At 36.9% G+C, this 27595-nt stretch overlaps 1 protein-coding gene across 1 annotated transcript in view; it reads left to right on the top strand.

Annotated features, from left to right (window-relative positions):
* Nucleotides 1-27595, top strand: part of HCN1 (hyperpolarization activated cyclic nucleotide gated potassium channel 1) — a 213425-nt gene that overhangs the window by 137994 nt on the left and 47836 nt on the right. The window contains exon 5 of the mRNA XM_066988158.1: nucleotides 26195-26341. Within this exon, the coding sequence (XP_066844259.1) occupies nucleotides 26195-26341 (147 nt within the window). The remainder of the gene's footprint in view (nucleotides 1-26194; nucleotides 26342-27595) is intronic.

Below are 27595 nucleotides of genomic sequence, written 5' to 3'. Positions count from 1 at the left end.
TTCCTTCCTGAGGCAACCAGCAGAGCAGATGATCTGACTCCCCTGCCCAAGCAGCAGCTGGAGCAGAGGACAGTGCTGGAAGGGTGAAGGCTTCAGTTCAGAGCTGACCCGTGCCTAAGCGCTTCAAGCAGAAGCGTGTCCCTGCTGCCTACTCCAGGCTTCTTGTGTTGCGATGAGGAGCAGCAGGTGGAAAGAAATGTGAAAAGGACTGTCCTCACCTCACCTCAGCAGCTCAAACCACATTGCTTTGCAGAGAGGAATAGGAAATTTGTTGCACCCAGAGGTTGAAGGCAAATGGCTGTGACTCCCTGGGGAATAACATGCTTAGCCCCTCCACCTTTTCCAAGGGACATTTACAACGGGTAATGAGAAAACCCACAAACACTGCTGATAGCTGGGACAATAACTTTTCTCAGAAAAACAACATAAATGCTGGGGCAGAGAGTTGTGCAGTTACTGTAGTGTGCAGGGCTGAATGCAATGAACTGGCTGTACCATGGAGTATATCAAGATTTGGTCACCCCTTACTCAGCTGGTGATGCCTCTGCATTTTCTTATGAAGAAAAGAAGGCATATTTTCCACTTTTTCTAAAGTGTTAAGCATGTTGTGGTTAAACTCAAGGTGGAATAAGGCATATATCATGTTCTTAGTATGCTCATTAATAAAGCTAGGAGACTTTTCTGGAAAACTTTAGACATCTGTAGGTATCCCCCTTAAAGATTACTGCAGAAAATTTCAAATTTCTGATGGACTTTAAGAAATGGTACTGGTATTAGGTGGTGCAAACACATAGGACAGTAAGAGCTACAGCAAACAGAGGACCACATTACTGTTTTACTGGGCTTGTACCAGCTTCTGGTATATGTTTAATTAAACTAAATATACATATACAACTAAATGAAAGTGGAAATACAATCTTTTTTGTCAGCTTTTCTGGCTATCCTTGCTGGAGTCCACAGACAGACGAGGTACTGAAACTGTTAAAGCAGAATTTCTGTTACATACTATATATACCGTTCATGAATAAAAATATTTGAATTTCTAGGCACCCAGTGGAACAGGAACTACAGGGGTTTTACCGTATAATTCTTGGGTCTGATCTGATCACCAAAGTTTCTCATGAAATACTGATCTGCAAGTTCAGTAGCTTTTCATGGTGCTCACATTTTATTTTTATTTTATTTTTATTTACAAAAAAATATGCTGTTCTGATGCTGCTAGTGGTTTTTAGAAAACCTGAAAATATGGTAACACAAAAATGTTCTGTGATTGGTCTCAGTTCCTTCTCTTTACTTAACAGTAGCACATTTTCACTAATACAGCATAATTTTAACAACAGGTCATGTCATGTTCAGATTGCAGGAGCAGGTGAGCCATTTTGCAGATAAATCTTGTCTTTTCTGTGCTGTTGTGCTACACTATACATACCACCCCAGAAGAGTTACTTATTTTGGAGGGATGGTTCGCTTCCTGCTGAGGTAACATATACTCGCAAAAAAACAAACACACAAACAAACAAAAAAACCACTAAAGTGAAATCTTGTCACTGAATATCAGTCCATAGTTTGCAAGTCTTATAAAAATCTCATTAACTTGCAGTGATTTATATCCTATTAACTCTGCCACAGAGCAGTATTTTAAATAGTGAACCATTTTTGAAGTGTGTTACGAGTGATAGGGTACAAGAGTTGCTAAAAATTTCTTACAGTCTCAGACCTTCAGGACCTAGCATTGACTGTGTGAAAAGCGTTATAGTCATCATAGTATTGAGAAGCAGAAAATGTATTTTTTCTCTAAATATTTAGGAATAAATGAAAGTCATTTCTTAAGCCAGCATCTGTGGTTTAATTCTGGTAGTTATAAGTCTTGATTTTATTATTTTATTTCAAAGGCCAAGGGATCTTATAGTTAGAAAAGGGTCTGAAAGTCTTGACTTTTGGGTTATTTCTGACTTGTCTTTTGCTGTTTTTGCCACCATCAGATCACAAGCTGCTAAACAGATATAGTATTCCTGTCTTCTGTGATCCTTGCAGAAGGTGCTGAGATTTCTTAGTGTAGAGCAAGTTATTAAAAAATATTGGTGTAGCAGAGTTGCAAAATACTCTGAAAGAGAAGAAACATAAGGGTGCAGTTCAGAAAAAAATATCGAAATAGTTTCAAAGGGTGCAACTGTAATTCAAAACAACATGCTTGTACTCATAAATGTCTTAATTCTTTTATTTGTGTGCATTCTTTTAAATATCTTGATGCATAATTACATCATTATGAATTCAACCCTCTGACATCTAAAGGAATGTGTAAATGCAGCCCCTAGAGCTCAACTGCCAGTGTGGACTGCACAGAGAGAGACTTATTTGTTGAATGTGAAAATATTTGTCACGTCAGGATAGGGCCTTTATTAGCATCATTAGCTTTCTCTTTCTGTTCATTTTATTAATTTTCATTTCTTATAATTACCTGAATTTTTGCACATAGTTGTGATATTTAATTTGACCTTGATCTTACCTGATTTTGAACTGCAAAACAATAGGTATTATTACAAGAAAACAGGACAAAAACTATTCCCCCTCTCTCCCTAAACAAAAATCAGAAGATATTCACCTTAAACAATACAGCATTGACAAAATTATTATGTTGTGTATTTTCATGTGCAACTGATTAGGGTAAGACTTCAAGAGAAGAATATAAATCAGAATACTCTCACTAGACTGCTCTCCTGTTTTGTTCTGGTACTTTGTTATTGTGGTTCAGCTTCTTGTTATGGTCAGTCTTGCTCAGGTAATCGTTTTGGTTATTTTTGCCCTGTATCTTTAAAAAGGCAACAGATTCCTCCCAGTAGCGTGTCCCGTGCAAGCCAAGTGCTATCCATACAGCTGCATCATACCTGTGCCAAGCTATAATAGACTCCCACTGCTTCTAAAATGACAGACAGGACTTCCTTCGATTTATTGCTGTGTTGTGGGTAATTTACCTATAAAGTGTTCTGCTGTCTTGCATTATGGATTAGGTTTCTAACAGCTTTCCATATGAAAATTCAGAGCAAGCTCATTACAATTTAAGCCATGCTCATGACAACTATATAAAATTAGCTGTGAAGATATGCAGTTATTCTAGATCTGGATTTTATAAACATCCTGCTTTTTTTTTTTTTCATGGCAATTATCATAACTTTTTTTCATATATATATTCTTTTTACTTTTGAAAGGAAAAAAAAATAAGGAACTAACTTCTCTTTTTCAAAGTCTCTGTTAGAATGTAACACAAATTACCTTTTAACAACTGACAACTCTGTGATTCACACAGGAGAGATGTAACTAGCAGCAATTATCCCAATAACACTAGTTTGATTGTGTTTGTGTCCTGCACATGCAGAAGGAAATAGCACGCAATCTAATATGATATAATGAGTGAGAGAATAGTCTCTGCTGTGTAGATTCTTTTGTTTCCTTGGCCGTGCTAGAGAGGAAGGAAATATTTTTATCTTGACTCTTAAATGATAATTCTGTCCTGACTTCACCCTCTTTCCTGATGTCTGAGTAATTAAAGCATGTCTTCCTTGAAAACATAGTTAATTCTATAACTAAGATGTACAGTATACATTTATAAAGGCCATGGGGTGCGTGGAAAAGCAGCAGGACTGAAACCTGTTCTCAGCAAAAGAACATTTTAAACAGTCTTTTGCATTGTATTGTGTGCTAAATCATCATTTTTTCCAGGCAGTTAGTAACTTTGAAACAATTCTGTAACATTAATACAAGAAGTTTCTATTTGAAAAGAGACAAGCCTCTATTAAAATAGAAACTCAGTAATAATATGAAAGTAAAATGTTTTTATCTCCACGTTTTCATAAAATGTTCTAGACTTACCCTTTACAGCAGATTTTTGCAAGCTAAACACTAAATATTTATTAAAAGCACAGTGAAAGCAGATCTTTTCATAAAAATCCCCAATGCTTTGAGCTAGCATTGTATAGTTTGGGGTTATGAAAATGTCATTTTCATGTCAGCATCTGTAAGGTCTCCTTCTAGAAAAAAATATTTATTTATGGGCTGCTCTTTGTTACAGACAGAGCTGGCTGAACATATTCCTTCGCTGCAGAATTTGATGAAAATGTAAAAATAATATTATAATGTAACAAAACAAAACAAACAAACAAACAAACAAACAAACAAAAAGAGCATTTTTAAAAGAAAAGTGAAGGCAACTGGTTCTTTGGTTGTTTCGTATTATACATTTGATAGTAGCTAGTAACCAGAGTTTAATTCAGTCTATTCTCCTAATTAAGACATTTCCCTACCCTATTTATTTATTTATTTATTTATTTATTTATTTATTTATTTATTTATTTATTTATTTAATATAGGTCTTTCTTTTCTTCTGACCTCTAGAGAATATAAGAAAGAGGAGGATGTCACATGCAGAAAAGTCTTTATTGATGCAGAGTATCAGGAGTTTTTCAGCCCTTCTTTGGGCAGCATTAGAAGATAAACATGGGCTAAACTCTTGAGGAGATATCTGAGGAGATAAACTCCTCAGCCAGGAGAACCAACACTACCAGAGGCAGCCCAAAACGCTGACATGAAGGCAAATCAAGCCAGAGAAGAGGAACTGAGGTCTGATCACTGTAACAGAAGTAGTAAGAAGGCATCTTTGACTTTCACCTATGGCATGCTGGAAAGGAAAAAAAAAAAAAAGAACAGAAAGCAGCAGGAGCCAAAGGTGGAGTGGGAGGAGTGGGGTTATGAGGAGGCAGAAGAACAGGAGTGCACATGGAGAGAGTCTTTTGATGTATTTTAAGGAGGAACTATGATAGGCACAGGAGACTATAGTGGAGGATTTATTGATGGGCATTGACTTCATCATCCAAGTAAAGCCTCAGATCAGACAGTAGATAACCTTCTCTGGAATAAATTCAGAAAGCATTTATCATGTTCTCCATTTTCTCGGGCAAAGAGGCAGAGATGAGACTTTTATTTCCATCTGTGTTTTCTCCACTTACTTTGAGTGCTAGCAGCTTCTGTAAGTGGATAGTGCAAATAAGATAACAGAAGAGACCCAAGGTGAGAATTACCAACACAGTGGTCAGAGTGACTTGATGCCAGCAAACTTGGTCATCAGGTGGTGAGATTCTGGGTTGCATATGCAGAAAAGATGTGATAGCAACTGATAGTCCCTGCTCTATCAAGTGGACCTGTAGAACAGGGAACAACATTTACTGTTCAGACAGCCTTACTGAAAAGAAATTAATCTGCAAGTAAGTAAAAGAAGAATTATAAAAAGAGAAAAAGAGATTAAAAACTCTAATGAGGTATATTGGACCACTGATTTTAGAACAAAACTATTAAAATCAGTGAGTGACAGAATAAAAGCAGTGGCACAATAAAACCACTTCTGTATGTAACTCAACAAATGAAAATATAATTCTTTACTGTCAAAAGGTCGTGTTTTAAATTTTTATTTCCAAAATATTTAAGAACTCAGCTTCCTCCTCTGTAGAGTGATTCCCGTGATTTGGGGAAAGATAGGAAAGAACAGTGTAAGCTGGCCACTGTAAGCTGTCTCAAACAGTGCCAGAGCCAGAAATGATTTAGGACAGCAGGAAAACATCATCTTGTCTCCTACATCAAACGTAGGAGAAAAATTTTTCTAAATAATCTTCCTTTTGTTTTTTTTTTTCCCAATCCAGTCTCTGCCTTTGGCAGAGAACATCTGTCCTCCTTTTCCTCAAAATAGGAAAGGGCCCTGATGTAAACTTTCCATCAGACTTGCTATGGCAGGAAAATAAAGCTTTCACTCTTCTGAAGGATGCTGTGCCAGTTATGCCAATGAAGTGACAGCTTCCCAAAGGAGGGTGCAGCAGTGTAATTACATAGAATGATGTGACAAAGCAGGAAAAAATAATTAGAAAAAAGTGAATAATGAAAGCATTGTTCTGTGGCACATCTATTAACATTAGGTGTATGCCCCATTACATGTGACAGTTAAATCTGCGGTACAGTTATGAACAGAATAAGGAATAGTCCTGTCACAGACTGAGAAAATGACCTGTCTTTCTATCCACAGTAACTGAAGGGAATTCCTCAGCAAAGTGGCTTGGCTTTCTACTTAGCTCCATGGCTAAAGGCACCAAATCGTTCAAAACAGAGTTTAACTTTACCACTTACATTACATACAACTTTACTGGGTGGTACAGAGGACTTCTGTGCTGGCCATCAATTTGAGAAAATGTCAGTATCGAATATGAAATGTAGAAGGAAACAAAAGCTTATACTTGGCTTGGCTGCTGCCCTAGCCCTTAAAATCCTTAGATTACTACAGATTATTATTATATATGTTATTTATAACAAGATTCTTATATAACACTCAAGTTTTAGCATAAGCAATATTCTGTTTCTGTAGTTCTCAGGAATTAGAATCACGGAGCCCATTTAGTATGCAAAATCTTAATTCATTATCTATGTAGATTTAAAATATATTGATTTTTGAAGACTGTACAAAATAAAACTGTAGAAAACTTATATAAACAGAATGATAACTTCAGAGTTAATAATTCTTGTGTTTTGTTAATGCTGCATTCACTGAAAATAAGTTATGTCAATGAAATTTGTGCCACAAGTAAAATAATTAAAATAAGTAAAAATAAAATCTATTTAATACTATATATATATATATATATATATATATATACAGGTATGCTTAGAAATCTAGTCAAACATCTCTAAAACACTAATTTTCAGGTGACAACATACATTTTTTGTGCCCATGACTGCTTTTATACTGTCTTTAAAACATTCAAAATTCTTCCAGCTTTATTTTCACATTCTCTTAGAAACAAAATAGAAAATAAAAATTCTTTTTTTTTTTTTTTTTCCTCACAACAACTTGTTACCTGTGTTTTTCATACAGCCTGCATGATGCTTTCTTTACAGTGGATGCACTACCATTCTCTTTGGAAAGTTTTTCCACTATTTCATGGCCATTGCATGACACTTTGTGGTCTAGACCACAGAGTCACTTGAAGACTGAAAATGGTATATAGAATAATAGCTCAACATAACACTGTACTGAGATTATCAATCACACATATGAAACAAATAGCCTTGGATTCTATCACATTGAGAGACAGTGGTATTGTAGTGCAAAGTACTTCTCTTGCTATTGGAAAAAAAAAAAAAAAAAAAAAAAGAAGGCCGTCTTATGCTAGCCTAAAACCAAGCAAAAATCTGCTAAAATTTCTGATGCTGAAGAGAGTTCTCTGGAAAATATTTAAGATGGTAAGAAATTTATATATATATATATTTAATCAATCTTCTTTTAAGCCCACCTCACTCCTCCCTCCTAAAAAAAGAAAAAAAAATATCCTTGGGTCTTTTTATAAGATATATAAGTTTTATACCATAAACAATTCCATTGCTTATGTAAAAAATTCCGTTCCTTATGTAATTTTTCAGAACCCTTTCACATTTTTTCATAGCCTCCTATAGATGTTTTGACATTTCCAAAGTTCTCTGTATTGCACATGCTATGAAATGAGGGGAAATAAATTATTTGACAGAATTTCCACTATTTCTCTTTTGTAGTTAAGGCTTTTTAAATTTACCATTGGTTAAACCCAGCAATACTGAATAAAGCACTTTTCCTGAGTGTCTCTGTTAAAATGATTAGCACAGAAATATAATGTGACAATTTCTTTCAGAGTTAGATCACCATAGAGATGTAGGAAGTAGTCCACTATTATTAAGAATTTTTTCTTTGCCTTTATTGAGATTAAAGAATGTGACTTAGCCTGGTTGATGCAATGAACTATTTCTTCACAACCAGAAATATCCCAAGTATTGTTAGTTTATCTGTTTGAGTAAAGTTATAAACCTTAAAATTTTTTAATCATGGAATGGTTTGAGTTGGAAGGAACCTTCAAGATCACCCAGTTCCAACCCCCCTACTATGGGCAGGGACACCTCCCACCAGACCAAATTGCTCAAAGCCCCATCCAGCCCAGCCTTGAACACCTTCAGGGATGGGGCATCCACAGCCTCACCACCCTCAGAGCAGAGAACGTATTCCTAATGTCAATTTACCCTCTTTTATTTTAAAGCCATTTTTCCTTGTCCTATCACTCCACTCCCTGACAAAGAGACAAAGACTCCCTCCCCAATTTTCCTGTAGGCCCCTGTTAGGTGTTGGAAGGTTGTTGTGATAAGGTCTCCCTGGAGCCTTCTCTCCTCCAAGCTGAACAACCCCAACTCCCTCAGCCTGTCCTTGTAGGAGGGGTGCTCCAGCCCCTTGATCATCTTTGTGGTCCTTCTCTGGACTCAGTCCAAGAAGTCCATTCCCTTATTTTGGGGGCACCAAAGCAGAACACAGTATGTTAGAGGTCTCATGAGAGGAGAGCAGAGTGGGAAAACAACCTCCCTTGACCTGCTAGCTACTCTAGGAGATATTCATTGATGAATACAATGCGTTGGCTATTCTGTCCCTGATAGACTCCATTGCTCTCTTAATTCTCATTTTCATTCAAATTAGAGAACTATTATTAAGTCTTAATAAGACTTAGTAAGTTCTTCTGTACCTAACAAATAAGATCCATAGTTTTAGAATACAGGGAAAAGTATGCTGTAGCTCACAAGTTTCCTCTACAGATACCAGATCTATAATGACTGCTTTTCCAGAAACTGCAAAAGGTTGCTGGGAGTAATACTATACTGCCATAACTGTAGAGCTGTTGTTTCTCAGAGAAGCCTTCAGGTGCCATAAGTTCATTTCCCTAAGGATGTCTCTGAAGTGTTCACACTTCAAGACTAAATAAATACAAGTTAAAGGGAAGAAGAAGAAAAGAAAATCACAGATATTCTGTAAGAATGAATGAAACTCAACACCAGGGAACAAGGAGAACAGTTTGTCAGGCTGTTGGATGGAGGCTGTTGCAATTGTTGGTGCAGAAAACTCAGAATTGTGGATGCCAGGTGTTATTGTTTGTTAACCCCAGTGACTGAGGTTAAGCTGGAGACTTGAACAGAGTCTGATAAAACACTGAAGATGATCTGAAAGAATCAATTGTAACCTCACTTTTATAAGTGGAAAGGCCCTTTGCATCATGCAGTGACAAACTGTATGCTCAAATAACATACACAAGAAGGTTTCAGAAAGTATATGTTAATCAATAGATCATCAAGTCATAGTATTTCTTATTAGTGAGTTCAGAACAGAAGCTTTCTGCTAAGCTCCTGCAGGTTCTTAAAACAAAACAAAACAAAACAACAAAAAAAAATCATTGTTGCAGATAGCACTTATTCAGGTGCTTGTGTTAAATGAGGTGGATTAATTGCAGCTCGTGGCCCTGTGCAGTCTTCTTACCCAAGAGAAGAATCTGTATAGCATGAATCTCTGGATGAGTTTCCCACTGCCTAGCTTCTGTGTAAGTCGTTATAATGTATTGGAAAAGCAAAGTGAAATATGACTTCCTACATCTGTTTCTATCTCTATGAAGAAAAAGAGAAGTTTCTTGCTCTTTTTCTAGTTTGATATGTGTTTATTATGTAGAAGAGACACAGAGATGCCCAGCATAGAAAAGCCATTTTCTCATCATGAAGACACTGATGTGAAGTGAGGGAAGATCAGTTTCAGGTCTCTGGTCAGAAGTCAAGAAAATCAGTACATCCTATAACAGAGTAACTGGACCGTCTTTGTTCACCGAAGAATCTCTTTTGTCTCTCACTTAGACTTTGTACAGACCTTCCTGTGCATGATAAACTTAGCCATGCAAATTTCTTTGAAATGCACCCATTTAAATGCAAGTTCTTGTTGATGAATTGTAATTTTCCTGTAATTAATACAAGAAAACTGGCAAGCCATAAGTTCTGGCTTATCAGAGCCAGAACTTCCAGGATCAGCAGCTGTAATGTGTCAGTGTTTCTATCTTACTCATGCTGGTGCTGCTAGGAATGCAGATGTTGGCAAAACACCAAGCAGATGTAACAATTACGGTGCTAATAAAACATTTTTTTTTTTTTATTTTCATTACAGCTATTTAACAATAGATATAATGTAACATAATTTCAACCTAATTATTCCCTTTTCTGTATTCCTTTTCTTAATTACTGTTGCAAATTGCTTCTTGAAATAACTGGATTTCATGTGTGCAAGATGCTAATCAATTAAGCATGCGGATTTAGCTGAATACATTGTAGCACGTCCTGAATTTAGCATTATGCAATGTTTCTGTATTGCAGGATCAATAGGGTGAGATGAAACAAGTGCCATGGGAAACCACTGTTCCTGAGATTCAGACCTAATAGGCATTGCTGGGAAAAAAAAAAAAAAATCGCACCAAAGTAGGTTATTGACACTTGACTTGCCACCCTGTGGTCAGAGTCATCATCAAAGAGATGTGCAGTGTGCATTCAGTGGCTATGCACAGGTATCCCCATCACAGGTACTTGGGCTGGCCCAAAGTTATGTTTGTGCCCAACACTGAACTGAAGGAGTGACGCAATAGAGATTAGCTGCTTTCACATCTTTGCTTCCCCTGGATCAGTACTCCTGTCTCAGATCCCTTCACTCCAGGCACTTTTTTAATGTATATTATTTTCTATCAGCACAGGCAAACTGGAAAGTTAAATAAATAAATGAATAAATAAATAAATTCAAAAGATAAGGAAAATTGTATGAGATGACTGGATAGGCTAGGTATTAAATTTCACTTCAGAACTGGCAGCTTTGGAGGAGACCATTATGGCATACCTGATATTTTGAAATAAGCTGTCATCTGTACAGTATTTTTCTCATTAAAAAAGAAAATCATCCTGCTTTAGATTTGATACAGTTTCACCTGTAGTAGCATAGAGAAGAGATGCTTTTCTTTTCATTCCTCAGGGCTTTGATAGTTGTTTCATCAAATCAGAGTTCTGTCATTGCCTCTGTGAAGAGAGGAACTGAGCTTGGTTTTCATGGTCCTTCCCTCCCCCTTTTAAAATAGGAAAACATAGATTTGCACAAGATAACGAACAGAGTAAGGAAACAAAACCTCTTCAGAAAATTCACTATAAATCTCAATTAAACTAATTGAAAAGAACAATAATAAGAGATTCTTTGTTTTGTGGCAATTGAGAGGAAATGTTTAATTTCTGCGTGTAAGTAAAATGACAGCTTAAAGCATTCTTGCAAGCAACAATTCTCTTTGGGGGGTAATTAGTGACAAACAGATAGTAAATAGATGATAGTTTTTTAGCCTAAACAAAATCACTTTGGTTCCCACCAATGTTAAAGAATTATAAAAGTGAACCTATCACACCCTTCAGCAAGGAAAGTTAATTTTTAGTTTGATCTACCATTGACTATAAACTAGGTTGTCGTTTTTTTGCTTTGTTTTGTGTGTGTGTCTGTGTCTGTGTGTGTGTGTCTGTGTGTGTTTTCTGTGAAAATATCTGTATGCTAACCAGAGTAGCAGTGTGGAAAGCAGAAGATAGAAATAACTCTAGCTTCTTTGTGATTTCAGCCATTCAAGTGACTGTGATGGATGGGTAAGCTTATTACTTTGCTTGTACCAAAATATAAGTAATAGTTGATTTGCAGCACCAGCATCACTGTTTGGTATTTTTCTGAATATGATCAGATTCCTGATCACTTGAGAAACCATTTTACAGATCATCTGTGTTTACTTATTTTTTGGTATTTGTAGTTATTATCACAGATAATCATCATGGAAGTGACTATTGAGGTTAGTGCTAACTTTAGATTTTACCTAGTGTTCTGTTAGAGACATTCCTTCTGTGCCTTGACAGACAAATCTAAATTTCACTTTGCTCATGAAAAAAACTGCAATTGTAGTCTAAAGAGAAATGGGAGATGTTTATGAAATGCAAGTCATTACTTCTGCAAATTTTGTTGGAGGAAAAAAAGATAGACAGGGATCTGAGACTTGTCCCCAATTGAAACATGGAGATATTTCAACATTCAGAAGCTTTCTTACTTTTCTTCTGTCTCAGGTTTTAATATTCACCTAATAATCCCAGACAAAGCTAGGATGAAAAGGTGAATTCATAAAATGTGCAAACAATAAACTTAGTATTACCCTTGAAAGTGGCATAGCAATATTTATTGATTCCTGGTAGATTTTACAGTAGATGAGGTAAGATCCCATGGCCAAGTGCAGGAAAACTGTCTGCAGTCATCTAATAAATATGAAGCAGGAACCTAAAGAGATGTTTTTTAGTTTTAGGACAGATCTGATGGTTCTACTCCTATACAAATAAAAAAAAGTTGTTGTGATATGGAAGGGAATGAGCACTGCAAATTGCAAGCGTGTAGTAGCAGCTACTTAACGTACTACTTTTATATGCTGGCAAGACTGAATAGAAGTTGAGTTTAAACACTGTAGGAATTCCTATCGAGAATACTTTACAGTTTACAAAGACATTTTTAACCTTTCTCTTCTATCTGCCCTCCAGTAATCTAAAAGCTGTTCAGGTGCTCAATCAAGCACAACAGATAAAAGCTTAGACAACGTTTTGTTTGTATAACATGAGGATCATGTAATAACAGGGAATACTTGTTAGCAAGGTATGATTCCCTTCCTATAGAAGCGAGCTGATCAGTGAACATTCTCCACTTTAATCTACCTGCTGGTAACTGAAGCTTCAAGGCAGAGGCATTGGCACAGCTGAGACAATGCAACAGACCCAGAATATTATTGTTTGGTTCTCTAACTGTGGATCAAGGCATACACACAGTTGGTGAATGACTGTTGACAGCAGAAAGAAGATAACTTTGGAGACCCAGCAGATGGGTTTATTACATAGCATCATTTGCACTATGAGATGGAAAAACTGCATGTAACAGTATCCCTCAGTATTGATAGGACCTGACCGGACTGTTACTGTCAAACAGTGGATGGGCCAAAATTAGGAGTCCCTATCTTTTCTAAGTAGGAATACTGGTTTTGTCTCCTTTACACCATTGTGTGTCAGGAATAATGCTTGCAGTTGGTGACAAACTAAGGAGTTAAAGGAGAGAAAAATATCAGGTCCTCAGAATAAATGCGACAAGAGAAAATTGAATTGAAAGTATTTTAAATATCCATTAATAAATATAAGCTATACAATTCTTCTCGTTCATTTCCCATTAATCCATAATTTAATGCCTTTTATTATTATTTTAACATAGAAGCCACTTATAACGTTAGACTAGAAGTTCTTGCAAAAGGAAAACAACACATAGCCTATGATTATCATCTAGGCTGTCTGTCACTATCCCATGTTATTCAGATGATTTCTGGGAGAATCAAGCCTCAGGATTTTTTTCAGGATTTTTTTCAGACATCATTTTTATTTTTACAGACTAAGATTATTCATGCGGCTCAGCTCTAGTGACTTGGAAGAACTGAATATCTGAGTTAATAAATCATTTTAAAAGTTTGTAAACAATTTACTATCAAATTTCTCAAATGAAATGATTGAGTGAAACTAACGAATGTATTACTTCCTGTGACAGTGAGACAGCTGTCATAATGGAGGGGAAGGTGCCACATTACACATGAAATTACTTATTTTTTTCTGACATAGTTTGTAAATACCATCTTAAAGGTAATTTATAATAGAACATATAGATTTTAAATCGAGCTCCTTATGAAGAATTTTAGCAAAGTGATTCAAAATATTCAATTTCTATATTCACAATAGTGTAGTTAAGTGGAAATTACATATTTTCCTTTTATGGTCTTTGCACAGACTTTTGCCAATCTTTTTCTTTTAATCTTAAGAAATACACTTAGCTGAAAGATTTTTTTAAAGCGATGTTGCTCCCTTTAGATAAGGAGAAAAAGCATTTCCCCTTTATATTCATTCAGTGCACTCATTCATTGAACTTAGTTATCCTTCTGCTGTAGATTGAAATCTCAACAAATTAAATACAGATATATTGCTTAAAAATTAATTGCCTGTGAATTTTTGGTCTGATGAAACTTCAGTTTGCCTTTTTTAAAATTCCTTCATCAATGTAATTTGAGTGTTAAGGTTCAACTGAATACCAAATCTAAGTAGAGTAGACATTACAGATATTTCAGTGAATTTTAAAACATAATGTTAATTTGTTGTGTTTCATTTTTAGTTGGGAACTGAAGTTTACTGAATATTTCATAGTTTCTGTAATTCTATGATTGTTTGCTTTCCAAGTCCGCTTTCAGATTTAATAATTTTGAGGAAGAGGCTATAAAACCACTCATGGAGTTAATATGGCAAAGCCTCTCACTTGCTCTGTCTCTTTGCAAATTCTTTGTGGTTATTTTTCAGTTCTCTCTGTGTCCATACAGCTGTCTTTATCTCTAAAGCTGTGTATTAATGCTGCTTGCTGGAAGAGGGTGTTTTTTAACGTCCAACTGGCTTTTCACAAAGCAAAATTTTCCACAAAAGAGATCAACCTCTTCACACTCCAAGGAAATTTTATCCACTTTCCTAACAGTGGCCTTTTCTTTTTTCTAATAAAATAAAATACAATACAATAAAATAATATATATATATATAATTTCTTGTTGGCTTCAATCATTTTACTTTTCATTTTGGATAGCTGCAATATTAAAATGTATTTGCCTAAACCACCAGTGCACATACCATGTTCTGTATCTGGGGATCCCTCCTCTCTTTTCCTGAAAAGTCATCTGCCTGCTACATCTCTTGTAGAAGCAAAGGGCCTAAAACTCCATGAATAAGCAAGTTAATATCAAACTGAGACAATGTTAAGTGTTTAGATGTTCTGAATCAATTCTGTCCTGCTGCCCCATGAACTAGTTCATAAAGTCTTTCACCTTTTCCTTCACTGGAAAAATAAATGAAATTTTCTATATGTAGAAAATGCAATCTTTTGTCCAGCAAAATAAAGGATAATAGGAGAGGCAAAACTCCTCAGTTCTTCCAGCTAAATTTTCAAGGACCTGCAGCATCATAGCACAAAGAAAATGTATTGTGTCGTCAGTTATGCATGCTTATATTTTGTGGAAATCACCGGAATTACATATGAGTTCCTAAAGTGTAAAGCCAGTGAACTTTCACAGGGATTAAAAAATGTTGTAGAATTGCTTCATAAAACTGTAAACTGTGTGTTTGCAGAAATACTCTTCCAAGAAAAAGCTGTTTGAACAGTATGTAAATACTTGGCTGTGTCTTTTTAGTCTTACTTGAAAACCTGTTAAGATGAGCCAGTGTTTCAAATGTCATACACTCTGACAGGTACGATAACTGACAGCCATCTGAATCTTTACTTCAGTCAATAATAAAAGGTTAGACAGAAGAGAAATTTTATATTTGTGTTGCTTTATTAAAATTAAATCTTTAATATCTCATACAGCTCAGTAGTTTAGTTCATTTTGTCAGTAGTTATTTGGTGAAGCTTTGGCATACTAACTTAATTTGCCTCACGTTGATTCAGAAAGAACTTCATTTATTGCCCTCCCAATGTAGAGCATCCATCTGGTTTGAATTAGACACTTGACTTCTAGAAAGTTGAACATAGGTATTGCACTAATAACTAATAACTTCCCAATCTTTGTTGTCATTTCGCATTTTCAACACTGTTTAGCACAGAAAGAGGCCAGTCTAGGTTTTGTAATTCTAAATTTCTGTTGAATGTCCTGTTTTGATGATAGGCAGATTCACTGTCTTTTGAATTGCTTGAAAGTAGAATTAGATGAAAATTTATGAAGAAAATTATCCAAGTATTAGTATGTGTAAGAAGTCTTCAGGATATCTTCTTTGTGCCACCTGCTATGTAGACCATAACCTGTAATCTACAAAAAACTGATTTGCTTTAGGTAATATAGACATCATCCTGCTCTTGCAAGAAAAGCTGTTTTAAGACAATTTCCTCTGCTTTTTCATGTACTGCTGCCATTCATTCTTCCATTGAAGTTGTGGGCCCATCACAGAGTTTTCCAAAGGTCAGGCTGGAGCAAGTCTTTCAGAAAAACACCTAAAAGAATGGTGCTGTCACAAGGCTTGCATAGTACCTCAAGGAACACTCATCAAGGTGAGCTCAATGACAGTATAAAGCTTAGAATGGTGTAAAGCTTCAGATACTAGTAACACAGAGAAGTCAACATACTTTACAGTATCAGTACAGTTTTGAGGTAATCCAGGTGATGAAGCTGATTACAAAATGACTGCAAACAACCATCTGAAAGCATCATAGTCTTTTGGTGTTCCAGTAGATAGCAAAGAAATACAGGTACAATCAGTGAGACTAAAATAGTATGTACAGTTCTAGTCATTAAAGGTGGAGAAAGATGCACTCAAGCTAGAATGGATGAAAAAGCAGAGGTCTAGTATGCTGACTTCTGAGCAAAAAGTAGAATAGACTACATGGATGAGGTTGGGAAGAGAAGTGATTCCCATCTATAAACACTCTGGGGAGAAATACCAAGGGACAGCAGCTTTCGGAGCTGCTGCATAAATTTCTCCTAAGCATTCATTGATTTATACTGTCTCTGCGTACATTTAGACCAAAATTTAGGGGAACATATAAAATTGGTGAGTTTTTTGGAACAATATTCTTAAAGAATTGATGGAGAGAGAAAGCCCAACTGTTTTTGAGATGATTTGATTTGTTTATATAAGGAGCTAGATGAGGTGAGGTTTTGCAATGGCAAGGGAATAAATTCAGTAAGTCAGGGGACTTATTTTTCCTAATGCAGTTTAGAAGCCATGCAGAATTCTGATGGTTCTTCACTTGATGTTCATTATTTAGAAAATCTTCATCTTTATCAAATTGCCTCCTCTCACCTTCCTGCTCCTTTCCAGTAAGTTAAATCTGTATGTTATCACGCTGCTTAGATCCTTCTTTTATATGTCAGTCAGTCATTTTCAAACAATTTTCAGAATACCAGTGAATTTATTGTATTCAGATTGTGGGACAGAACTTGCTTAATTCAGCAGAAGAATTTCACAAATGATCTCTGATTTTCTTTTACAATTGTAATCATTACATAGTTTTTTTTTTTGTTTGTTTGTTTGTTTGCTTTGGTTTGATTTGTTTTTTTTTTTTTTCAAAACATCTCATGGAAAAGTTTGTAATGCTGTGGCTTTGACTGAATATAAATCTCCAGTAAAGTAAAGCCTTCTTTGATTTTTTTTCCTATCCTGTCTGTTTGTGGTTTGCTTAGTATCAAGATCTAACACAGTATTTTAAAAATAAAATTAATTTTCTGAAAATATTTTAATAACATACTTCAAGGGTCATGACTGCATTTCTGGTAAAAACAACGAGACCTGAACAAAAAGGCCTTTACAGATGTAGATATAGGTTTCCTGGAGAAGGTTTTCTAGGAGAAGTAAGGTGCAATTGCTGAGGCCAAAGTCATTTCACTAAGTGCAAAAGGCGTATCATTCAACCATGATTTTTCAAGTGAAGATACGGGGACTTAGGTGACTTGAAAAACTAGTCAGTGATTGTAGTTGTTGAGTGTTGACATAGTGGAAAAATCTGATATTTTCACTTATTGTTGAAAGGAGCTGAAGTAGTTTGGGTCTGACCAGGTATAGATAAGTTCCAGGTCCAGGTAACATATAAGTAACTGCATACTTATTATCATGTAGCACTGAAAATATCATTAGTTCAATAGTTTTCAACTGGTACTGTTCATGTAATTAGCTGGTTGGTCACACTCAAAGAGTTACGGTCAATGGCTCAGTGTCCAATTGGAGATCAGTAATGAGTGGTGTTCCTCAGGGATCAGTATTGGGATCAGCACTGTTTAACGTCATTGTTGGTGACAGGGATATAGAGTGCACCCTCAGCAAGTTTGCTGATGACGCCAAGCTGCATGGTGTGGTCAACACGCTGGAGGGAAGGGATGCCGTCCAGAGGGACCTGGACAGCCTTGAGAGATGGGCCTGTGGGAACCTCATGAGGTTCAACAAGGCCAAGTGCAAGGTCCTGCATCTGGGCCAGGACAATGGGGTGAAAAATGGGTAGAGAGCAGCCCTGGGGAGAAGGACCTGGGTGTGTTGGTTGACGAGAAGCTCGACATGAGCCAGCAATGTGGGCTTGCAACCCAGAAGGCCTACCATATCCTGGACTGCATCAAAAGAAGCATGGCCAGCAGGGCAAGGGAGGTGATTCTCCCGCTCTACTCTGCTCTTGTGAGACCCCACCGTGAGTACCGCATTCAGCTCTGGGCTCTGCAGCACAAGAAGAATATGGACCTATTAGAGTGAGTCCAAAGGAGGGGCACAAAAATGATTGAGGGGCTGGAGCATGTCTCCTATGGAACACCTCTCCTCACAGGCTGAGGGAGTTGGGGTTGTTCAGCCTGGAGAAGACGAGGCTCCAGGGAGACTTCATAATGATCTTCCAATACCTAAAGGGAGCCTATAGGAAAGCTGGGGAGGGATTCTTTATCAGGGAGTGTAGTGTTAGGACAAGAAATAATGTCTTTAAATTGAAAAAGCTATTTAGTTTAAATTAGATTATATTTAGATGAGATATAAGGAAGGAATTCTTTCTTATGATGGTGGTGAGGCACTGGAACAGGTTGCCCAGAGAAGCTGTGGATGCCCCATACCTGCAAGTGTTGAAGACCGTTTTGGATGGGGCTTTAAGCAATCTGGTCTGGTGGGAGGTGTCCTCACCCATGGCAGGGTGATTGGAATCAGATGATCTTTAAGGTCCCTTCTGACCCAATCCATTCTAAGATTATATGATTCTTTGATTCTATTTCATATTGCTATATGGTTTAATGTGTGTAAGAATGAATTATGTGCTGTAGAAATTGTTAGAACTCTGAGAATTTTTTCAGCTAAAAAGATCAATCAGTTAAAAAATACTAAAAGGAAAGGCCCTGGCAAGCTCAACTTGCCAGTTGAGATAGGTATATTAAAATACGTTGTGAGAGATGAATATTCAAGTTTCTGTTACACTGCTTTTATGTGGATATCGCCTGTATTGGGATACTCTCTTCAGTTCAAAATATTCTTGCCACTTCAGTTGCAGATCAATATTAAAAAGACCTCGCTTCTCTTTACCTGTGACAGGGAGGGTTTATTTTGAAAGCATAAATGTGTCTGCTAAGAACTTCATGTGATTGATATATCATAATATTCACAATTTGCTGGAAGCAAATGTTTTGCTATGTACAAGGATCCCATGAATATTTTTATGGCTGAAACAGCAAGAACGAATTATTAGTGGATGGTGCTTTTCAGTATAAAAATCTGTGAAATATTACTTAACTTTGAAATCCACTTTGTTCTTGCCTATTCCAGCAATTTTATTTGTTAACTGTGCAGCATTTATGGACATTTTCATTTCAGAGATGAGTTCAAAACACTGGGATAAAAAATACTGAAATTATGGCAATGTAATATATAAATCAGATTAATATATTTACTTATTTTGGACAAACAATTCAATATTCATCTTTAAAAAGAGATAGGGATGGAGTGGTCAGACACACAGTATTCCTTCCATTCAGTAAGGTATTGAAAAGACCAGTTAGTTTTAACACGTATGAAAAACAGCATTCACACTGAAAAATACTATTTACTTTTCTCAACATATATGATAATATGTAAGGAATTTGAGAGAGGGGAAATTTAAAGTGCAAAAACAATATATTCTTTGCACATGCAAAAAAAAAAAAAAGTGTAGAATTTAATGAGGCAAGATACTACAGAAGTGCAATGAGATAGGAAAAAATATTTCATAGAATCATAGAACATCCCACGTTAGAAGGGAACCACAAGGATCCTCAAGTCCAACTCCCGGCTCCACACAGGACCCCCCAAAAATCAGACCATGGGTCTGAGAGCATTGTCCAAACTCTTCTTGAACTCCAGCAGTTTGGTGCTGTGACCACAGCCCTGGGGAGCCTGTCCCAGTGCCCGACCACCCTCTGGGTGAAGAACCTTTCCCTAACTCCCAGCCTGACCCAGCTCCATGTCATTCCCTCAGGTCCTGTCGCTGTCCCCAGAGAGCAGAGCTCAGTGCCTGCCCCTCTGCTCCCCTTGTGAGGAAGCTGCAGGCCACCATGAGGCCTCCCCTCAGCCTGCTCTGCTCTGGGCTGAACAAACCAAGGGACCTCAGCCACTTCTCATACATCTTGCCCTCTCCCCAGGACACATCATGGGTGTCAAAGACAGAGGCAAGAAAGCATTAAAAGTCTCCTGTCAGTGATATGACCATCCTCATCGAGTAACAGTCCAATGTTATCTTTGGTCCTTCTTTCACTGTTAACATATTTTAAAAACCCTTTTTATTGTCACCCACAGTACTAGCCAGTTTCAACTCTAGTTGAATTTTTGTTCCATGAATTATCTCCCTCCTGTGGCAAGCATCTTCTCTTGTAGTCCACCAGTGCTTCCTGACCTCACTTCATGTGTCCATACACTGTCTTTTTCCACCTGAACTCTAGAAGAAGATCCCTGCTCAGCCAAGCTGGCCTTCCTCACCTGCTTGACTTATGACATTTAGGAATTGCCTACTCCTGTGCTCTTAAGAGGTGGTACTTGAAAAGTATTCGTATGGATAACAAAATCATTTAAAATTACCTAAAGTAGGATATGTAAGGTTTGTGATCTCCATAATTCAGATAAGCCAACTGTTATGGAGAAGACAGAAAGGTTGCGATCTTCTCCTTTATAGCAGTCAGTTACATCATTATGCATTAACAGGTTTCCTAAAGCAGTCTGGAACATTTGATTTCAAGAAACCATATTGAAGTCAACTGTACCATGTTTAGCGTTTATGAAAATAAATTCATAGTTGGGTATCGCAACACAATACAAAACGATGATGGTCTAATCTTAAAAGTTTTATCTGAGCTTTCTTTTGTCTTTCCTTGTCTTCATCCAGCACAGGCTCTGGTGAAGAGCCTGGATTTCTGTTGTTTCTCTCCCCTGGAATGAGAGATAGTTTGTCACTGTGTTTTTGTCTGACATCCCAATAGAAAGATTGTGAAGAAGAGTCTGCTGGGCAAATGCACACATGGGTAATCCCTTACTAAATCATCTTCCCTTGAAAATGTAGTCCATGTCAGGCTCCTCCGTGTCAGCATGTCAGGCAATTTGAGATTCAAGGACCGAGTTTTAACACAGTCATTTCTATATTTAATGTAGTCAGTGGTTGTTGTGTGGCATAAGAACAACCCCCCAAAAAAAAATATAGTCAGGTTTGAAGGAACTTGCTGTGGCTCTAAAATTTATTTCACACAGTTGTAAGAAAAGCACCTGAGGTGCTTTTTTTTTTTTTTTTTTTTTTCCTGTATAAACCAAATTAAAACAAACAAACAAGCCAACCAAAATTTTCAATCTAGAAGGAAAGAAATGCAGTGTGATTCAAAGAATCATTACAGAGAAATTATTCCACTCATAAACAGGATGATTTAGGTGTCAGATGGAATGGATTATTCGGGGTCAGCGTCAGCTAAAGCTCTTTAAAATGCAATACAAATACAAAATTTTGACAAAGTTTAACGTCACTGACAATTTTGTACTACTTTAGATGTGAAATCCCACTTAGACAAACCATGAGAAGCTAATCAATATACATATTTATTCAAGGAATTCACAGTCCTAATATGAATTTTTAAAACTTTTTTTGATATTATTCAAATAATTAAATTATCTTGATGTGATCTGGGTTGTTCTCATGAGTATAAATAAATAAATAAATGCTTAAAAGTCAAAGTGCCTACATTTCTAATCAATATTGATATCTGTGGTACCCAAAGAGAAACTTCTTCAAAACTAACTTGGACCAATTTTTTTTATTATTTTTTTTAATTTTTTTCAGAAAACAACCATATTATTTTTGCTTTCTCTTTGTATCTTCATTTAAGCACATATTTTTACAAATAAAATGTGACAAGCTACAGTGACAACTAATCTTGCAAACCCGCAATATTGCCAATAACTTATAGCAGGAAGAACTAAAAATGAATGTGCTTTCCTGACCAGGAACAATATTATAGAAATAAAAAATAAATTAATTAAACAAACAAACAAACAAAAAAAGCAATCATGATTTAATGAAAGATATAACTTGCTGAAGAAAGGAATAAGTTAAATGTTTTGATGGATCACTTCATGTGAATACCAGGATAGAATGTCAAGAAGGGAGGAGTAGTAGCATGAATGATGCAGAATAACACACATAAAAAGATTAGAAAAAGGTTTATTACAGAGTGATAATATACTGTGCGCTCACAGGATCAGATTTTTTGACAGAGAAAGAAAAGTTTTAGATGGTTAAATATATCTGTGAGACTTTAAATTTCTAATTGTAGATACTAAGAGTAAATGTTTCTAATATGCAGATGTCCCTATTACGCAGGGAGTTATTCCATTGGAAACATTTTAAGAGAACGTAGTGATAAGAACTACATTCCTACTAGTTTTATTTTTTCTTTTCCCCTAAAATTCTCATGTGTAAGCATAATTTCTGGTAGAGAAAAGAACTAGTTTGCATGGGAGAAAGGACCTGTTCAAATAACAGCACTAATGACAGGGAGCAGTATAAATTGCTGGCAAAGCAAATTGTTTTTAGCGTAAATATTCTCTTCTTCAAGGTTATTCTGATACAAATGTCCTTCGCAACTCTCTTATGTTATACCCTGCATATCTGAAATGAATTTACATTTTTGATTAGCAAAGATTATTCTTTATTAACGTTGCTCAAGTATGTTAGAATGAAAATAAGACTGGGTAGAGGAGTGCAGCCCTGTGCTATGGAGTATGGTGAATTCCTTTCCCTATCTATGTGTTATGACGCATTACATATTCTTCTTGTTTGAGGCCACAGTGATAGAGGGCTGGACAGTGCAGCCTCCTCTCTGGCTTTGGAGAAAATGCAGAAAAGCCAACACAGCAGCCCTCAGTGAGACACACAGAGCATTGGGTGATCTCATCTCCCTTCTCTCCCAATAAATCCATGCCTAAAATGGCTGCAACTGATTAGTAGGATAATTTTATTAGCAATACCTTGTTTATGTCAGGACATGACTGTCTTCCAGTGTCCCAGAACTCTGATTCATACCCAGAATACATGGATAAATTTTTCCTTATCATTGCAGAAAACACTGATGAGCATGCAAATTTAAACCTCATTTTGAAGGATGGGGGGAAGAATTCTTGCTTCAGAGGTGCAAACAAGATGTACAGAGGTTACTTCAGACTTGCGTATTCATCATACATTGTTAAATATTTTCATGCAAAGTAACTTTCTTCTTATTTAGGAAATGTGTGTTGTACATGTGACTCCATCTAATCTTTTGCTACTTTGGAAAAAAAAAGAAAAAAAAGAAAAAAAAAAGAAATTTCAAATCCAGCAGAGACAACAGTGTTCAATTACGCAAGTTATTGCTATAGTTCATAAGGAGCGCATGTACATTGTAGATTCATTTAATTGGTATACAGAGATGCTGGTCCTAATTGAGTCTTCATTGACTATTTCATTGAAAATGGTTAAAATTGCCAAATTAAGAATGAAAAGATGAATTAAAAAATAAAATAAAAGAAGAAGAAGATTGTATACTTAAGGAAATAAAGTTTCTGCCAAGTTTTAACTCACCTGTAAGTCTGGGAGGGGTTTTCTCCTTCTGTGTCTCAGTGTCTTATCCTCTTCAGCTGTGCCACGGATGGTGATCTGATAGCCAAACATATTGGAGAGGACGTACTTTTCCATTTGTGGTTTACACAGTTTCTCTGTTTTGTGGGTCTCAGATACATCATACAGCTTTGTATAGTACAACTCTGAATATGTTCGCTCTGGGACTTTCTTTACTGCAAACTGTGCTATTCAAAAGAGATTTTCAAGAAGGAAAGCAAATGGTCCCACATGATATTCTAATCTCTGAATTGGAAAGATATGGATTTGAAGGGTGCACCATCCGGTGGATAAGGAATTGGCTTGGTGGCAGCACCCAGAGAGTGGTGGTCAAAAGTTCTATGTCTAGGTGGAGGCCAGTGACAAGTGGTGTCCCTCAGGGTTCCTTCTTGGGACTGGTGCTTTTCAATAACTTCACAAATGACATAGAAAATGGGATTGACATAGACAATAGGATTGAGTGCACCCTCAGAAAATTTTCTGATGCCGAGTAGTGCAGTGGATACCAAAGAAGGAAGAGATGCCATTGAAAGGGACCTGGACAGGCTGGAAAAGTGGGCCCATGAGAACCACATGAAGTTCAATAAGTCCAAGTGCAAAGTACAGCACCTGGGTTGGGGCAATCCCAGACAGAAGTATGGACTGGGAGAAGACCTCATTGAGAGCAGCCCTTTGGAGAAGGATTTTGGGGTTCTGAAGGATGACAGGCTTGACATGAGCCAGCAGTGGGCACTTGCAGCCCAGAAGGCCAGCTGCATCCTGGGCTGCATCAAAAAAGAAGTGACCAGCAGGTGGAAGGAGGTGATTGTGGCCCTCCTCTGCCCTTGTGAAACTCCACCTGGAGTGCTGCATCCAGGTTTGGGGCCCTCAGTACAGGAATGATGTGGCCCCTTTACAGCGAGTCCAGAGGAGGGCCATGAGGATGATCAGAGGGCTGGAGCTCCTATGAAGAAAGGCTGAGCGACCTGATGATATTCAGCCTAGAGAAGAGAAGGTTCTGGGGAGACCTCACTGTGACCTTTCAACACGTAAAGGGCTCTTATAAAACAGATCGAGAAGGACCCTTTACTCAAGTAGATAATGATAGGACAAGGGTGGATGATCTTAAACTAAAAGAGGATAGATTTAGACTAGACATTAGGAGGAAATGTTTGCCCAGAGAAGTTGTGGATGCCCCATCCCTGGAGGTGTTCAAGGCCAAGCTGGATGTGGCCTTGGCCAACATGATCTAGTGGGTGGCATCTCTGCCTATGGCAGGGGCACTGGTGTTAGATGATCTTTAAAGTCCCTTCCAACCCAAGCCATTTTATGATTTTATGATTCAAACAAAGCAGGAGACAGGGCAGAGGACTAGTAAAAGCAACGAAACCTAGCACACAAGGTAAATCAAGTCAGGTCCCCTTAGTCTCCCGGATACTAGCATCTCTGTCTCTTCTCTTCCTTCCTCCTGAGCAATACTTTTACTTTACTCTCTTTACAGATTTTTTTTTCTTCAATCACTTTATAACCATACACAGCATTAATATGTAGTGTATTAATGCAGCATATCCAGTTTCTGAAATTTCAAACTTTAAGCTGTCTCTGAATGTAACACTAGAGAATTAGACAGACACTACACTTTCCCTGTCTGCTGCATGGACTGAGCTAGAAATGATGGTGGTGCAGTTTCACAACTGTACAGCTGGTAATTTAGGGAACGCAAGACAAGTGTGAGAGTTTGTATTCTAAAACTGTCCTGGTTTTGGCTAGGATAGACTTAATTTTCCTCCTAGTAGCTGGTATGGTAGGATGAGAATAATGTTGATAACACGCTGATGTTTTAATTGTTGCAGAGCAGTGTTTACACTAAGCCAAGGACTTTTCAGCTTCTCACTCTGTCCTGCCAGTGAGAAGACTGGGGGTACAGCAAGAGCTGGGAGGGGACAGAACTAGGACAGCTGACCCGAACTGGCCAAAGAGATGTCCCCTACCATATGACATCATGCTGAACAATTAATATGGGATGACTGGCTGGGGTAGGGAGACTGGCTGCTCCCTAGCAGGAGCTGGGCATTGGCAGCAGGTGGTGAGCAATTTCATTGTGCATCACTTGTTTTGTACACATTACCAGTAATGCTATTATCATTATTATTATTATTATTTTCCCCTCTTTTCTTTCCTAATAAACTGTCTCTATCTCAACCCACAAGCTTGCTTTCTTTCTTTCTTTCTTTCTTTCTTTCTTTCTTTCTTTCTTTCTTTCTTTCTTTCTTTTTAATTTATTTAGTTTTACTTTCTTCCCCATCCCACAGAGGGAAGGAGGAGGGTGAGCTAATGGCTGTGTGGTACTTAGTTGTTGGCCGTTAAACCACTACAAAAACTTATATATTAATATGGATATTAACATCATGACTAAAGGCAGTTTCCATTATTTTCAGCAGTTGTGCTGTCACTTGAGCAGCAGTAACACTAAACTAATTTTTGTGTTAGGGTCCTCTGGCAAATGGAATCTTTATAAAAGTATATAAAATGTAAGTGGATACATGAATGAGTTTTCATTTTTTAGGTTCCTGACAGAGTAAAAAGCTGTGGAGATTGCTAATTCCTATTGTTTTCTTCTCCTGACAGTATAAACAAGTGGAACAGTACATGTCATTCCACAAGTTACCTGCTGAAATGCGCCAGAAGATCCATGATTACTATGAGCACCGCTACCAAGGCAAGATCTTTGATGAAGAAAACATTCTCAATGAGCTCAATGATCCCCTTAGGGAGGTAAGATTTAAGTATTGAAATGTTTTTTCTTGGTATGGAAAACTTTCACGTCTTTGCAGTTTCTGTGTTAAAATGCTGTTTCTAATACTGTTCTATAAAAATTAATCTGATTTGACCATCTATGTACTCAAGGACCAGAAGAATGAACTTTATATTACACCAACACAAAGAGTAAAATTTTATTCTTTAATTGTTGAGAGAAACTCATGGTCTTCTGCCATTCTTTAAGACACTGGACTAGAATGGTCTTGGATGAAAGGCTTTTCTTGCCCTCCTACTTACTAACAAGTTAGCTGTGCACGCAAAACCACTGACAGACACCAGAGAAGGGAAAGATGTTCTACTTCATTCTGTGAAGAAGAGTCTTTTGTTAAGATGCTCTTAAACTGAGATGAGGAAGAAAAAAAAAAAAAAAGAAAGAAAAAAAAAGAACTGGATGGTTACAGTTAGGGAACAGATTTCCCAATGAACCCAATGAATCTGTCTGAATTTTGGCAGCAACTTCTGCACTGTGCCCTGAAAACACCACTTGGATGTTTGCTTAGTTGAGCAGTTTCAAATTCTATTTTAGTTACCTCTTCAGTATGCATAGTTTTGTAATGCAGGTAGTGACTTTTTGGTGTTACTAATGGATAATAAATTAGACCCTTTTAAGGTCAGAGCACTTTTTTTTTCTTTTCTTTTTTTTTTTTTTTTTCCCTAGTTGGACAGAATATACCATCTTTCATCATGATAACAGCACAAAACTATAACATCCAGGTGATAACAGAGATACCCTAGTTGCATTATTGCAAGAACAAATCTTTGCTGCATTTCTTAATTTTTTTAATGAATTCTGCATTTTATTATACTTTGAGTTTAGTATGGGGTAAGAATTAAATATTTGGAATCTCCACAGGGCATACTTAGCATGATGGAAGTAGCTTCTTATGAAGACATTCAACTAAAACCCTTATTTCCTCACTTACAGTAACCAGAAGAGAAACCACACAAAATACTGCATAGCTATAGCATGAAAATTATCAAAAGCAATGAAAAAGTTGCAGTGCTTTCAATTTCCCTTGTTTTCAACCATTCAAGTTTAACGTACGGGATGAAATTTTTTACAGTTAAGCTTTCTTTAAGGGTAATGACCTTTTTTCAGTCCATGTTCTGAAAACAAGTCTGACTTTTTCTTTTTTTTAGCAGAAAAATAGTTATGCAAGATATAAATTTCATCATTCAACTATTAAAAAGTAGCTAAAGGGTATACAA

This window comes from Anser cygnoides, chromosome Z (assembly GCF_040182565.1).
Source record: "Anser cygnoides isolate HZ-2024a breed goose chromosome Z, Taihu_goose_T2T_genome, whole genome shotgun sequence".
Classification (NCBI taxonomy): domain Eukaryota; kingdom Metazoa; phylum Chordata; class Aves; order Anseriformes; family Anatidae; genus Anser; species Anser cygnoides.
The sequence above is the reverse complement of the archived record's forward strand: the minus strand, read 5'-3'. Positions and strand labels throughout refer to the sequence as shown.